The 15,598-nt window shown below is 36.4% G+C and overlaps 1 protein-coding gene across 49 annotated transcripts in view; it reads left to right on the top strand.

Moving 5' to 3' along the window:
* TTN (titin) overlaps positions 1-15,598 on the top strand; it is a 272,145-nt gene that overhangs the window by 134,634 nt on the left and 121,913 nt on the right. For 13 of the 49 annotated variants that reach the window (XM_078327295.1, XM_078327278.1, XM_078327290.1 and 10 more), the window contains 11 exons: positions 1,486-1,563; positions 8,835-8,924; positions 10,828-10,911; positions 10,993-11,076; positions 11,212-11,301; positions 11,434-11,517; positions 11,642-11,725; positions 11,858-11,935; positions 12,340-12,423; positions 12,903-12,992; positions 13,265-13,342. In XM_078327295.1, the coding sequence (XP_078183421.1) occupies positions 1,486-1,563; positions 8,835-8,924; positions 10,828-10,911; positions 10,993-11,076; positions 11,212-11,301; positions 11,434-11,517; positions 11,642-11,725; positions 11,858-11,935; positions 12,340-12,423; positions 12,903-12,992; positions 13,265-13,342 (924 nt within the window). Of the gene's footprint in view, positions 1-617; positions 699-1,485; positions 1,564-2,097; positions 2,182-8,834; positions 8,925-10,827; positions 10,912-10,992; positions 11,077-11,211; positions 11,302-11,433; positions 11,518-11,641; positions 11,726-11,857; positions 11,936-12,339; positions 12,424-12,902; positions 12,993-13,264; positions 13,343-15,598 lie in introns of all 49 variants that reach the window. The other 36 variants (XM_078327302.1, XM_078327307.1, XM_078327300.1 and 33 more) reach the window with 9 other exon arrangements.

The raw sequence follows: 15,598 nt of genomic DNA, 5'->3' as shown, positions 1-15,598 counted from the left end.
AATTTTTGATTTGTACTTATCTAAGGAGATCACCGTATGAATTTGAGGATTATTTTTTAAATATGACTAAGAACGTTACACAATTGTTACAGGTACAAAAATAACTCGCCAGTGTCATTAGTTAAGTGAAAAAGAAACTCTTCAGTTCACTGAGGAATTTACATGTTCAGGCAAAATGACCACTGCTTTGTTAAAATTTCAGGCAGCTATTGGCAAACTGAGAATTACTTATCAAAAGCTTTTGCCAGTTTATCATACTTTCATTAGAGAAATAACATTAAGGAAGTGAAGTATTGGTAATGGCACCCATATTCACTTCCGTGAAAATAAACGATAGCACAAATAAATTATCTACAATACCACTCTCGATCTTGCACAAATTAATAATATATGTGTAATATGAAGGAATATGTGTGTGTATGTGTTTAGCATATATAGTAAATCTACAGTATACAATGATATTTAGCAAAATTAAAGCTCTTTTGGAAATAAGTGTGTTATAAATTTGAAAAATATAAATAAAGCCTTTTGTGAGCCCTCATTGTACTAACTTTAGTAATAGTGCTCCAAAATACTTCAAGAGTTCATTCTAAACCAAAATACTAATATCTTTGAAGGGCCTGAGATATCTGAGAAAATCATCCCTCCAAAAAAACCGCCTACTAAAGTTGCTCCTCGAAAAGAGCCACCAGCTAAAGGTATCTTCTTGGTGAAAAATTACTACTTAATTTTACATACAATATAGCACCTTGGTTGCTTTATAAGCAGAAGTTTGCATTCCACTTGATGTCTTTCTTTTGTATTTCTTGTTTTTGACATGTCTAAAACAAACTAATATCTTTAAAGCAGCTGAGGGTCCAAAGGAAGTTCTACCAAAAAAAGGCAGTCACTGTTGTTGTATGTAAAACAAGTGAAAAAAAAAAAAGTCTCTAGCAACCAGACAGTGAGCCCAGATTTCCTTCTTTGGTGCTATTTGATTCTGTAGTCACTAACACGCTTACTGATGAACACATGTTTTTCTATTTATTATTAAGTATATTAACCTTACAAATATAAATACATAATGAATATGTGTCTAATGCCCATACTTTGTTTTTGTAAATCTCTTAAAGTTTACAATAGAAATAAAAAACAGTGTCTAATAATTAATATAAACTTATATCTTTAAAGTCACTGAAGAGAAGGTACCAACTCTTCCACGAAAGCAAACAGAAATAGCACCAGCTAAAGGCATATTGTTAATTTTTCTTCTCAAGTTCTTACCATTCTAACATGGAACATTTTCTGGATTTTTGTTGTTATATTTGTTTTAAAATTCAATGCATTTGAAATACTGTAATGTATTTGATAAAGTGATGTCTATATTTTATATTGTCACTGTGTTCTGTTCTGTGTTTATATCTCTCTTATGCTCTGCTTTTTAACAATTTTTATATTTAAAAGAATATTTTAAAATAAAACAAATTATTACTATTATCTTTAAAGTACCAGAGGCGCCTAAGAAAATTGTGGTAGAAGAAAAAGTGCATGTTCCTGAAGAACCCAAAGCTCCACCAACTAAAGGTAACTGCCTTTTCTGATTCATCATTAATTTAAAATCCTTTTTTATTCACTTACTATGGAAGAGAGACAGTTCTCTTAGTGCCACAAGATGGCTGTGAATGACATAAGTTTCCATTAATGTTCTTTAATAATCCTTCCTTTGAAGAAGATGTTCTGGGCATAAAGACATAAACCCAAAGTTATCGTTTGTATTGATCCTCTTGTTTAATAACTAAATAATATTGATCCCTCAACTTCTCTTTCAAAAATAATTCATTTTGGAAGCTCTTCTGAAGTAGCTTGAAAATTAGTGTGCTCTAAATGACAATAGAAAATGCTGCTATCTCCAAAGAGCAAAGTGTTTCTGATATAATGAAGCAAGAGTTCATCAACAAGGCAATTCAGAGAAATGCATTGACTGCATTTGACTTATAGTTGACTTATAATTTGGGGATTTTTTACATTCTCCTTGTTAGATGCCCCTTCTTCTAGGCTCGATAGGTTTATACCCAACTATAGTGTTCTGAAAAATAAGATAAATAAATATCTTTAAAGCACCCGAAGTACCCAAGAAAATTGTCCCAGAAGAAAAAGTTCGTGAAGCAGTTCCTAAAAAGCCTGAAGTTCCACCAGCTAAAGGTATTCAGTGATACTAATCACAACATGAAGTAACTCTTGGTTTAGTTTTTCATGGTTTAAAGTGAATGTGTGTGACATTAAATCCTTATACTTTGTATCTTATATTTGTTCTTTATAACAATTAATGTATTAATATCTTTAAAGTTCCTGGGATACCTAAGAAAAGTGTTCAAGAAAAAAAATCACCTGTTGTTCTTTCTGAAGACACAGAGATATATAGTGAGTGTAGAAAAATTTGTGGTTCTTTCTGGTTTTGTGTCCTTAAATTCAGTGTTTGTCTTTACAGCTTTGAAAAGCAAATATACTAATCTCTTATAAAAGCCTAACATGCCAAAAACATGTGACTTAAATAATCTCAGTGGCTGTTATCCTCAGACAAGATATATTTCCATGCCAATTTTTAAAAAGATACTATATTTATCATAGTGCGTGATTTTAGAAAAGTCATTTGTCTTGTTGAATTTTCCTAACCTATTCTGTATACAAGTGTCTTTTGCTTTGAACAATTTATTTTCTCAGATCATGAAGTAACTTACTTTAACACCATAATAATATTTTAATTGGATTTTATGAAAATCAAATGCTCTACCATTTTTATTTTTTTACTCTTGACAACCATAATTGGAAATCTTTTGGCAAACTGCCCAAATGACATAGATTTATAAGGCCACTCAACCCTTTAAAGAATTATCAAGACTTGTTTTTTTTTTTTTTTTTTTTTTGCTTTCAGACAAAATTGGGATTAAATAATCTGAATAACGAAATAATCCAAATAGTAAAATACTTTGAGTAGAATACTGTTCAACAATCTGAATAGTAAAAATGCCATAGTCAAAATATTATTTTCTTTTCCTTTTTTGGCAGAGTCTCGCTCTGTCATGCCCAGGCTGGAGAGCAATGGCGTGACCTCAGCTCACTGCAACCTCTGCCTCCTGGGTTCAAGCAATTCTCCTCCCTCAGCCTCCTGAGCAGCTGGGATTACAGGCGCCTTCCTCGACGCCCAGCTAATTTTTTGTATTTTTGGTAGAGACAGGGTTTCACCAGGCAGGGTTGATCAGACTGGTCTCAAACTCCTGACCTCAGGTGATCAGCCCACCTCAGCCTCCCAACGTGCTGGGATTACAGGCATGAGGCACTGTGCCCAACCGTCTTCCTCTTTTTTCATCTAAAAACTTTTCTGTTGAAACTCATTTTTTTAATTGTTCATCCTGTTACCCTCAGTTGGGATAAAAGTATGTGATCACTTCCTCCTTTGAATATCCTTTCCATTCTTGACTTTAGTTATTATTTTCAGCCAGTCTTTCTTTCAAAAACCTGGAGAAATTTTTGTTGTCTTTATTTGCCTTATTTTCCAAATACTTAATTTTTTAAAAATGTTCTGCCTCCAAACCCGAAATGGCTTTTACATTTATATTAAACTGTGAAACCATACATTAGATGTGATTTGAAAATTCAGGTAATGAGGTTTCTAGAAAGGGAAAGGACTTACATGAATTTCTAGTAGGTCAAATTTGGGAGAACTCTCAGTGGCAATTCACTGTCCTCCCTGTTCTTTATGGACAAATCCATAAAAATAAGACCAATAGGACAATTTTACCATTAACTTTCTTAAAGCAAAATGAAGAATGATATCATCTTTGCCTGAACAATTCTTCCATTTTATTATCATGATCACAGAGAAATGCTGAGAGTCTATATCATGAAACTGAGAATGAGGCTACCTCCAGCCAATGCATTCTAGCCACTAATTTACCTCTATGTGCTACTATTAATTTTGGTGATGAATGTGGTATTATATGTTATATTTTTCTTAATACAATTCTTTATCCACCTCGAAACACCCTAATTATTTACATACTAATATCTTTAAAGTTTATGAAGCATATGAAGAAGCAGTCTTTGAAGAAAAAGTACTTGTGACTCAACCTCAAAAGACAAAACCCAAACTAGCAAAAGGTATATAACACCATGATCCAGTCTGAAGAAAAACCATTTTTTGACTCCTTATAAAAAGCTCAATATTTTTCTTTACCATTTATAACTAACTCGTATCTTTTAAGTGCCTGAGCCACCCGAGAAAGTTGTTCCAGAGGACAAAATAGATGTGACTATTTCTAAAAAGAGAGGAACACCAGCAACTAAAGGTATATTTCAAATACATCAAATCCAGATGAATATCTTTGGTTTTAAGACTCAAACATTGCATGCTTTATATAATTTACTGTTTTTACAACTCTTAAATGTAAACCTACTAATATCTTTAAAGAGCCTGATACTATCAGAGAAGTTTTTCCAGAGACGGAGGTACCTGAGGCTTTTCCTGAAATTCCAGGACGTCTTCCAACTGAAGGTATAAATAATTCTGTAGTTTGAAAATCTAAAGAAGAAAATATACTGTCTTCAGTCTGCAAAATGTTTAATGTTTAAAATACGTTCCTACAACATCGAATGTTAAAATATTGTCTTTAAAGCATCTGATATACCCACAACAACAAATGATATATGACTTGCCCTCAAGAAAGTCAAGTCCCACACATATAATATACAGATAAAATATTAGAACAAAAATAACATTTCTAACATAAAGATACAATATCTGTTAACATTTCTAAGTTTCTTAGTATGTCATGTCTTCATACCTTTGCCTTTTCTCAATTTAAAAAAATGCTAATATCTTTAAAGAGTTTGAAGTCTTCAAGGAAGTCATTCCAGAGAAACAAACTCCTATTTTTAAAAGAAGAAAAACACCATCACCAAGAGGTACAAGTTGGAAGAAAGTCAGCTTTTTAATATCATGTTTGTGGTTGTACTTAACACATGTAAAAATACTAATATCTTTTAAGCCACAGTGGCCATGGAGGAAATCATTTCAGAGATGGATCCTCCAAGTAGAAGCTGTATGCATGACCCAGTGAGTCATTCAAGAGAAAATAGAGGGAAAAAATACCTTTAACTTACACACATGGAAGATGGTTGAGTCAGTGTATTTTTATGAAGACTCCAGAGAAAATATATATACACATATTATGACCAAAACATGTCTTAAAGAAAATATTTAATTCAGTGTACAGTTGATCTGTAATATAATCTCTACAAGATGAGGCAACCTGAGAGCCTCCCAGAATATCCTCCAACCAAAGCAAAAATATTTCCAGTTAAAGCTGGAACTCTCCCCTCAGTGTTCATTTGCATCTCTCATAGTCTTTTATTTTTCAAGCATCATACATTCTTTTTTCATTTTGAATATCTTTAGACAAGTCAAAACATGAAAAAGCTTTAAAACTTCCAGAATAGTAATTTAATTATAACACAGTATTCTGTAATTTAAAGAATATCCAAATGTTTTGATTCTTTTTCTCACTCTGGAATCTTTTGGTTGTTCTCCTTTCTCCTAAACTTGAAAAACACTCACCTTTTTAAAGTGCCTAAAATGTGAATGCAAAAAGAAGCCAATCTACATTTTTTGAAATGGCTATAATTTTGTTCTTCACAGAGTAATAGTTAGAGGTATAGCGTTAATTATAATTAATGTTTCCACTTTAGTAAATAAAATTACTAAAATTGATAGTGCCTGAGGTGACCAAAAAAACCGCTGCTCATAACCAATTATTCACACTGCTACAAAAGAATCCAATTCTGGGGGCAGGGAGTGCAAGAAGGTTCCCATCTGGAATGTTCTGTATGTGCAGTTGTGACGGAAACTCTTTACTGCTCTTCCTAACTCCAAAGTGCAATGCATTCGTGTCTTCAAAGCACCTGAACCACCTCGAGAAGTTGTCCTTGTAAAGGAAACACCCATGGCTGCTCCCCTTGAAATTGAAACACCTCCCACTAAAGGTATCATTCATCCTGTCATTCCTTCCTTCATTTATTTAATAGCGCTTAGTATGTACGGGGTGCTAGGGAACTGGAGAATAACAAAGACAAATAATATTTGGTTCCTGTCCTCAGGATTTTATACCTCCTCAGATTCTTTAAAGGAATCACCTTTGTAGCCATAAAACGTCACTTAAGTTCAGCTCATATCATTAATGTCTCCACTGATCCTTTTAACCTCTAACCATAATACTAATATCTTCAAAGCACCAGAAGCTATGAAGGAAGTTGTTCCTGAAATGAAAATATTTGAGGATGTTCCTGAAGAGCCAGAAATTCCGCCTATGAAAAGTACGTTACCTCTGAACAAATGTGGAAGAACTTAGCAGTCCTTTGCTCTTAGAACTATGTTTTTTCCAAATATTCTTCATAAATTCTAAATATAAACATACTAATATCTTTAAAGTGTCTGAGATTCTACAAGAAGTTTCCTCTAAAAAATATATATTTGTGGCTGTTTCTGCCAAAACAGAAAACCCTTCTGTGGAAAGTATTCATTCAACAAATGTTTTATAATGTGAGTGTAGAGTGTCGCGAGAGCTCTGTGAGGTTCCGGAGAATGGGGAGCACGTCTTCTCAAGGATCCACTAACCCCTTAAAAGACTTAGCCTATTGGTAGAGCAAGGAGAAGATGGAGGGAAGAGAAGAAAATGTAGTAATATTTGCTAACTTATTGTGGCTACTGTTTTCATTAATCATTTTAACTCTTAAATGTGAACTACTAATATCTTTCAAGTGCCCGAAGCTCCTCAAGAAATTGTTTCTGCAAAGAGAGTTCCTTCCAAAAAAAGAGAACCCCCATCAGTTAAAGGTACAAGTTACCAGGCACTCAGGCTCGAGAACTAGTTCTTGTAGTTTTGAAAACATTTTTGCTATTCCTAGTGGTCTGCATAACACTAAACATAAAACTACAAATTTCTTAAAGTGCCTGAAGCTCCCCAAGAAATTGTCCCTGAAAAGAAAACGCTTGTGGTTCCTCTCAGAAAGCCTGAAGTCCTTCCTGATGAAGGTACATCTTGCTGGAAGTTTAGAGGGGTGGGAAAATGTCTTGTCTTTTATAAATGTGTTTCCTGATTGTGTTGATTCTTGTAAGTTCTAAATGTAAAATTCTTAATATCTTCAAAGTGCCAGAGGCTCTCAAAGAAGTTGTCCGGGAAAAGAAAGTGCATCCTCCCCAAAAGGCTGAAGTTGTACCTGTCAAAGGTACATTCTTAACTGTCCCTTTACGGTGGGATAGGACCCCCTTTCCAGCCTTGAAAGTTATTTTGATGTGTGCATGTGAATCATATCTATGTTGACTCTTGTGACTCAAGTGTAAATGTATTAATATCTTCAAACTGCCTGAAGATCCCAAAGAAATGGCCGCCAAAAAGAAAGTACCAGAAGTTCCTTCTCTAAAGTTTGGAACATCACCTATTATGGGAACTTGTTACCTGTGATCTCAGGCTCTGGGGGAAAAATAGCTCTTTTGTTCCTGAAAATGTCTGCATATCTATCTAGTCATGTCTGTATTTTCTGAACATAAAAATACTAATATCTTTCAAGTACACGAAGCTCCTGAAGAGATGATCCCTGAAAAGGAAGTATTGATGGTGTCTCCTAAAAAGCCAGAAGTCCCACCTGTTAAAGGTATTTGTCACTGACTTTAGGCTTCAGAAGATCTAATTCTTCTGCTCTTGAAAATATTTTGTTCTAGTGGTCTTCATAACTTCTAAATGTAATTTCACTAATATCTTTAAGTGCCAGAAGCTTCCAGAGAAGTTGTCCCTGAAGAGAAAGTGCCCTTGGCTCCTCCTAAGAAGCCTGAAGTCCCACCCATTAAAGGTAGTTGTCAGTGACCTTAGGCTTCAGATCTCATTAATTTTCTCTTGAAGATATTTTTTCTAGTGGTCTTCATAACTTCTAAATGTAATTTCACTAATATCTTTAAGTGCCAGAGGCTCCCAAAGAGGTTGTTCCTGAAAAGAAAGTGCCAGTGGTGCCTCCTAAAAAGCCTGAAGCCCCACCTGTTAAAGGTATTTGTCACTGGCTTTAGACTTCAGAAGATCTATCTCTTCTGCTCTGGAAAATACTTTTCTAGTGGTCTTTAAAATGCCTAAATGTGATTTCACTAATATCTTTAAGTGCCAGAGGCTCCCAAAGAGGTTGTTCCTGAAAAGAAAGTCCCCCCGGCTCCTCCTAAAAAGCCTGAAGCCCCACCTGTTAAAGGTATTTGTCACTGGCTTTAGGCTTCAGAAGATCTATTTCTTCTTCTCTGGAATATACTTTTCTAGTGGTCTTCATAATGCCTAAATGTGATTTCACTAATATCTTTTAAGTGCCTGAGGCTCCTAAAGAGGTTGTTCCTGAAAAGAAAGTCCCCGCGGCTCCTCCTAAAAAGCCTGAAGCACCACCCGCAAAAGGTAGTCCCCTTCATGTTGCTGTTTGATACTTTCTGTTTGTCTTTACTTTGTCTAATAATGAAAAAACTAATATCTTTAAAGTCCCAGAGGTTTCAAAGGCAGCTGTCCCAGAAAAGAAGGTTCCTGAAGCTATTCCTCCCAAACCGGAAAGTCCTCCCCCTGAAGGTAATGCCAAAGCTATACAAACTGTAGGAGAAAAATAGCTGTTATTTTAACTAGGAAATTGTATGTTAAAAGTCCTACTACATAAAGATGATAGAATTCTAAAGAAAACAAATGTCAGCCGCTATCCAAAATATTTTGGTGTGTGCTTATATGCATCAGGCATCCACTGTTTTCACCTTTTCTAAACATGAATTACAAATATCTTTGAAGTGCCTGAAGTCCTGCCACGGAAGGAAGCCGTCCCAGAAAAGAAAGTACCAGTGCCTCCTCCCAAAAGGCCAGAAGCGCCACCTCCTAAAGGTAGGTGTCCTTACTCATTGTCAGTCGGGGGGCCTGGAGAAAGAGTGTGTAGACGTGTCTGCCAGTCTCACAAATTGTATATGCTTGGGTAAATGTGGAGTTGATATTCCCCCTTCATAGTTTCTAACTAAAAGATACTAATATCTTCAAAGTTCCTGATGCTCCTAAAGAAGCTGTACTTGAAAAGAAAGTGTCTGTGGCTATGCCCCCAAAACCAAAAGCCCCACCTGTAAAAGGTATTTATTCCCACTCCTCTGCTAAGAAAAACATACTGTCTGTACTCCTCACAATCATTGGAATATATGCCTTCACCATTTATAAATTATAAAAATACTAATATCTTTCAAGTTCCTGAAGCTGCTCAAGAAGTTGTCCCAGGAAAGAAAATTCCCAAGGCACCGATCAAAAAACCAGAAGCTCCCCCAGTTACAGGTACATGTCAGCTCAACCTTATCCTGCAGAAGAAATCTCTCTTCCATTCTTGAAAACAATTGAGACCATTGCTCTTCATTAACCTAAGTATAAAACTACTAATATCTTTCAAGTGCCAGAAGTTCCTCAAGAAGCCGCAGAAAAAGAAATTCCCATGGCTCCGTCCAAAAAACCAGAAGCTCCAATTGTTCCAGGTACACGTTAGCCCTGACTTCACTCTGCAGAAGAGAGATCTTTTCTAATACTGAAAACAATTTTAGCACATTTCTCTTCATTAACTTCAGTTTAAAACTACTAATATCTTTCAAGTGCCTGAAGCTCAAGAAGTTGTCCCAGAAAGGAGAGTTTCCAAGGCTCTGCCCAAAACACCAGAAGCCACACCTGCCACAGGTATTTCTTACCCTAGTCCTTTTTCTGCAAAAGAAATCTCTCTTTTGATCGTAGAAATACTTTAGCTCATTTTTCTCATTAACCTAAGAGAAAAACTACTAATATCTTTTAAGTGCCTGAAGTTCCGCAAGAAATTGTCCCAGAAGAGAAAACACTGGTACCTCCTAAAAGGCCAGAATTTCCACCTGTAACAGGTACTTGTCATTTCACCGTAAGCTTCAGAAGATCCAATTCCTCTGCTGTATAAGATATTTTTCTAGTAGTCTTCATAGCTCTACATGTAACTTTACTAATATCTTTTAAGTGCCAGAGGCTCCCAAAGAGGTTGTCCCTGAAAAGAAAGTCCCCGCGGCTCCTCCTAAAAAGCCTGAAGCCCCACCTGTTAAAGGTATTTGTCCCCAACTTTAGGCTTCAGAAGATCTAATTTTTTTGCTGTTGAAGATATTTTTTCTAGTGGTCTTCATAACCCCTAAAGGTAATTTCACTAATATCTTTTAAGTACCAGAGGCTCCCAAAGAAGTTGTCCCTGAAAAGAAAGTGCCCTTGGCTCCTCCTAAAAAGCCTGAAGCCCCACCTGTTAAAGGTATTTGTCCCCAACTTTAGGCTTCAGAAGATCTAATTTTTTTGCTGTTGAAGATATTTTTTCTAGTGGTCTTCATAACCCCTAAAGGTAATTTCACTAATATCTTTTAAGTGCCAGAGGCTCCCAAAGAGGTTGTCCCTGAAAAGAAAGTCCCCGCGGCTCCTCCTAAAAAGCCGGAAGCCCCACCTGTTAAAGGTATTTGTCATTGACTTTAAGCTTCGGAAGATCTATCTCTTCTACTCTTGAACATATTCTTCTAGTGGTCTTCACAATGCCTAAATGTGATTTCACTAATATCTTTAAGTGCCAGAGGCTCCCAAAGAGGTTGTTCCTGAAAAGAAAGTCCCCCCGGCTCCTCCTAAAAAGCCTGAAGCCCCACCTGTTAAAGGTATTTGTCACTGGCTTTAGGCTTCAGAAGATCTATTTCTTCTTCTCTGGAATATACTTTTCTAGTGGTCTTCATAATGCCTAAATGTGATTTCACTAATATCTTTTAAGTGCCTGAGGCTCCTAAAGAGGTTGTTCCTGAAAAGAAAGTCCCCGCGGCTCCTCCTAAAAAGCCTGAAGCACCACCCGCAAAAGGTAGTCCCCTTCATGTTGCTGTTTGATACTTTCTGTTTGTCTTTACTTTGTCTAATAATGAAAAAACTAATATCTTTAAAGTCCCAGAGGTTTCAAAGGCAGCTGTCCCAGAAAAGAAGGTTCCTGAAGCTATTCCTCCCAAACCGGAAAGTCCTCCCCCTGAAGGTAATAATGAAACTATTCAAATTAGTGTTCTTAGAAACATAAACTCCTCAGTGTTGTAAAAATGTTATTTTTTGCGCAAACTATTTCATGTCTTTTAGTCAGTTCTGGCATTAAAATGAGCTCATGTCTTTAAAGTGTTCGAGGAGCCCGAGGAAGCTGCCCCAGAAGAGCCTCCCGCTCCTGCTGAAGTTGTGGAAGAGCCAGAGCTAGCCAAGCCTCCACAAGGTACTTAGCAAGGAACTGCTGGGACACCTCGGCCACTCTTTCCCCTTCCTGCCCTGATAATTCTAGGCACTCTGAGCTTTTGTCTTGTTTCTCAGTCTTCACTCTTTTAAAACATATCTTGCAATTCTTTAGTGACCGTGCCACCTAAGAAACCCGTCCCAGAAAAGAAAGCACCTGCTGTCGTTGCCAAAAAACCTGAACCACCACCAATGAAAGGTATTTCTCACTGACACTAACTTCCTAAGATTGTCTTTAAAGTGTCATATTCCACTGTTCTGCTTCATTATTTTCATATGTCATTGAAACCATGAGCTTCAAAAACTACTAATATCTTTCATAGTACCCGAGGTGCGCAAGGAGGTTGTTCCTGAAAAGAAGGTGCCTCCAGTGGTTCCCAAAAAGCCAGAAGCCCCACCAGCTAAAGGTACATGTAGCTGTTCATGGTTTGATGGAGGTGGATGCAGCCCCCAGCTTCTAAAATGGTTTTGTTCTGTGTAAATGTGATGAATGTTTACTGGTGATTGTTTCTAATGTTAAAATACTAATACCTTTGAAGTGCCTGAAGTTCCAAAAGAAGTTGTTCCAGAAAAGAGAGTAGCTGTTCCCAAAAAGCCAGAAGTCCCACCAGCAAAAGGTACACGTCACTAATGAGACTCTGCAGAAAAGCACCTACCCTTGTCTAAAAAGTCACCTACTATCAAACCCTTTATTTGATAATCCTCTTAAATTCACAACTCCAAATTTTCATTCTGAATTTTTAGGGTGTAAATGTTTTTTAATAACAACATTGACTTTTTAAAAGTGACACATTTACTTATTATAAACACTGGAAAAGTTTACTTCCATTTTTTTAATTCTTGATAGACCATATTTTCCTCCCCACTCTAAGAAGATCCAAAGACAGATCACTGATCTTATTGTGAAATTTGTTCTTGGGATCTGTCCCTGGGTTATTTGAGTAAAATGTGAAGTAGGTGTGATATAAATTTAATATATTTCTCAATTACCCATAAGAAAGACTAATTAATATCTTTAAAGTGCCAGAAGTGCCAAAGAAACCTGTCTTGGAAGAGAAACCAGCTGTTCCTGTTCCAGAAAGAGTGGAGTCACCTCCCCCCGAAGGTACATGTGAGACCGGTCATTAATGACCTTGCCGCTTGTGGCTATTTCCAATTTAAACTTTGTTCTTCTTCTTTCCTAACTCATTATTTCTTGGTCATTTTCTAACCCTTAATTATTTGTCTTAATTCATCATTCTAAATTAGCTCCAATCTCAAATCTATTTTGGATTATTGGTCCACAGTATCCACATAAGTCATAGTAAGCTGTATTAAACAAAGCTTCTCTAGTGTACACAGAAAGTAAGACAGGAGAACTATTAATTATAAATTACATTAAACACTAAAAGGGCTTTGCAAGCATTCAAATCAATAGACAAAGAAGTCAGTGCAAATGAGATAGATTTTATCTTAGCAAAAATAAGCGAAGGTATTAATTGAACCAAAGGAAGAAATCAAGATTACTATTTATTGTGTTTAGTGTTTGTCCGTCTTAGAATATTGTTCCATACATTGAAATAAAATTAACTAATATCTTTAAAGTATATGAAGAACCTGAGGAAATTGCTCCTGAAGAGGAAGAGCCCATTCCTGTTGCAGAAGAGGAGGAACCAAAGGCCCCACCTCCAGCAGGTACAAGGCAGAATCCACTGTGTGAGAAAATACAGTCATTTCATTTTTGTGTCTACATATCTCCTTTTAAGGCAAAGTATCAGTCTTGTATCTCATTGTCTGGAATTTGAATACATTAAGCAGAACAAAATTTATTTCTGCACACAAAACTTTGGTCCCACAGAATTTTACAATGTGTGTACCAAGAAATATGTGCGGTTTTAAATTCATTCATAAGCATTAAACTTTTCATTGTAATTAACTGACTCTAAAAGAAATTCCTATTATTTAAGTGCCAGAAGAGCCCAAAAAAATCGTCCCAGAGAAGAAAGTTCCTGTCATCAAAAAGCCAGAAGCGCCGCCTCCTAAAGGTACTCATGTTAAAATGAATACTTCATTTTTGTGGTGTCTACAATTCTACGCTCTTTTCTTATTGTGTGCTGTGTTGTATTAAGTGTTTGCTAATGCTTATCTATATGCTTTGGTGTTGAACAAACTCGTTTGTATGTCTTACACCTTGCAACTTTATATTATTAAATGCTACTAATATCTTTAAAGAACCTGAGCTGCCAAAGAAAGTTGTCCCAGTGAAGAAGGTCCCAACTGTGAAGAAGCCAGAAACACCAGCAGGTAAAGGTATTCGCATCATCACTGGCATAGTGAAAAAGAAAGTACTCTGATGTCTTAAGGTGGAATCCAATAAGTTGTCCTCGTTGTTGCATAACTAAGGACAAAGTTTCCTTATTTTGTTTTCATTAATTTTAATGCTGCTTCAATAAATATAGGCTTTTTCTTAATGTTTTTAAATGTTTTAAAATACTGTTTTTAAAACAAAACTAAAATCTTCAAAGTGCCCGAGGTGCCCAAGAAACTCGTTCCAGTAAAGAAGGAACCTGTGCCTGTTACCAAAAAACCAGAAGTTCTTCCAGAAAAAGGTACCTACCATGAAGAAAAAGTTGATTTCTCTAGCTGCTGTTTAAGCATTTTAGTAATAGTTCTTAGAGCAAAACATACTGAGTGTGAATTTATGTGAAAACCACATTTCACAGAAAAAAAGGAAAACAATGAAGGAAAAGAAAAAATGAAACAGACAAGCAGGAGTGAAAAAATGAGTGGGATTCAGTTGTGCTGTGATATATCACATGGCTACAACTGGTAAAAAAGGACCTTCTTTCATTCAGTGTGTAGAACAGCTCAATTCAACATATTTTATTAAGTGTTGACCATTAACAAGACACTATATTAGAAAAATTAAGGCCTGCTCGTGTCTTCAAATAACTTAAATCAGAGGGGAGGATAGAAAAATAACATGACTCCAATACAGAGAGGAAGTGATTACATGTAGCAAGTGAATACAAAGGGCAAGAAAAGATTACTTTCAGGCAGAGGCATCATGAGAAGCTGTGGGGAAGAATTGAGCTTAAAGTTTGATAAACTTTTATATGTAGAAATTGAGGAAATGAGGCTGGATGTGGTGGTTCACACCTATAATCCCAGCACTTTGGGAGGCCGATGTGGGTGGATCACTTGAGTTCAGGAGTTCAAGAGCAGCCTGGCCAACATGGTGAAACACAGTCTGTACTAAAAATATAAAAATTAGCTAAGCATGGTGATGCACACCTGTAATCCCAGCCACTTGGGAAGCTTAGGCAGGAGAATCGCTTGAATTTGGGAGACGGAGGTTGCAGTGAGCCGAGTACGTACCACTGCACTCCAGCCTGGGTGACAGAATGGGCCTCTGTAGAAAGAGGAATGAATGAAGGAAGGAAAGAAGGAAGGAAGGAAGCAAGGAAGGAAGGAAGGAAGAGAAAGGAGGGAGGGAGGGAAGAGAAAGAAAAGAGGAGGGAGGGAGGAAGGAAGGAAAGAAGGAAGGGAGGGAGGAAGGAAGGGAAGGAAGAGAAAGAAAGAAAGGAGGAGGGAGGAAGGAAGGAAGAAAAAAAGAAAGAAATTGAGGAAATGATATTCAAGTAAACTTACATAATTTGAGTATGTGTTGGTTGTATAGTGTCTTGAAAGATAATACCAGATATAAAGATGGGGTCATATTTTGAAGTATTTCAAATGGCAGTAAAAGGCTTGTAATTTTTCTATAGGCAACAGGAAGCTTCAAAGGTTTTGAAGCAGGCATACATATTAATAGGATTTGGCCTTTAGAAAGATAACTGGCAGCAATTTTAGCTACTAAATAGTAAAGAGCAATTGCAATTACTTAAGGTCATTAAGAATTGGACAAGATCCATGGTGGTAGAAATGAAAAGGGGGATTGGGTTTGAGAGAAATGGAGACTGAGTGACCTCTGACCATTATCAAAACCATTAGGGAAATTGAGGAGCCCAAGATCATTGTAAGGTTTAAAGCTAGATGGCCAACAAAATGGTTCACTGGGTCTCTGAACTAATGTTAGAAGAAGATAGTAGATGTATTTTTCACCTTTAAAGCGTGAAAGTTGGGAGTGTGCATCAGGAGCTTAAGAAAGAGATCAGGCCTAGAGATGTAGATCTTAAAGTCATTCACATGGAAGTAAGAGTTGAGTGTGCAGGAATAATTACTCAGAAAAAGTAGAACAAAATTTTTTAAGTGTCAAAGTTACACCAGTGGTAAAAGATCTTCATTTAAAGGTACACAGA

This window comes from Callithrix jacchus, chromosome 6 (assembly GCF_049354715.1).
Source record: "Callithrix jacchus isolate 240 chromosome 6, calJac240_pri, whole genome shotgun sequence".
Taxonomy (NCBI): Eukaryota; Metazoa; Chordata; class Mammalia; order Primates; family Cebidae; genus Callithrix; species Callithrix jacchus.
This window is presented reverse-complemented; position numbering and strand designations above follow the sequence as displayed.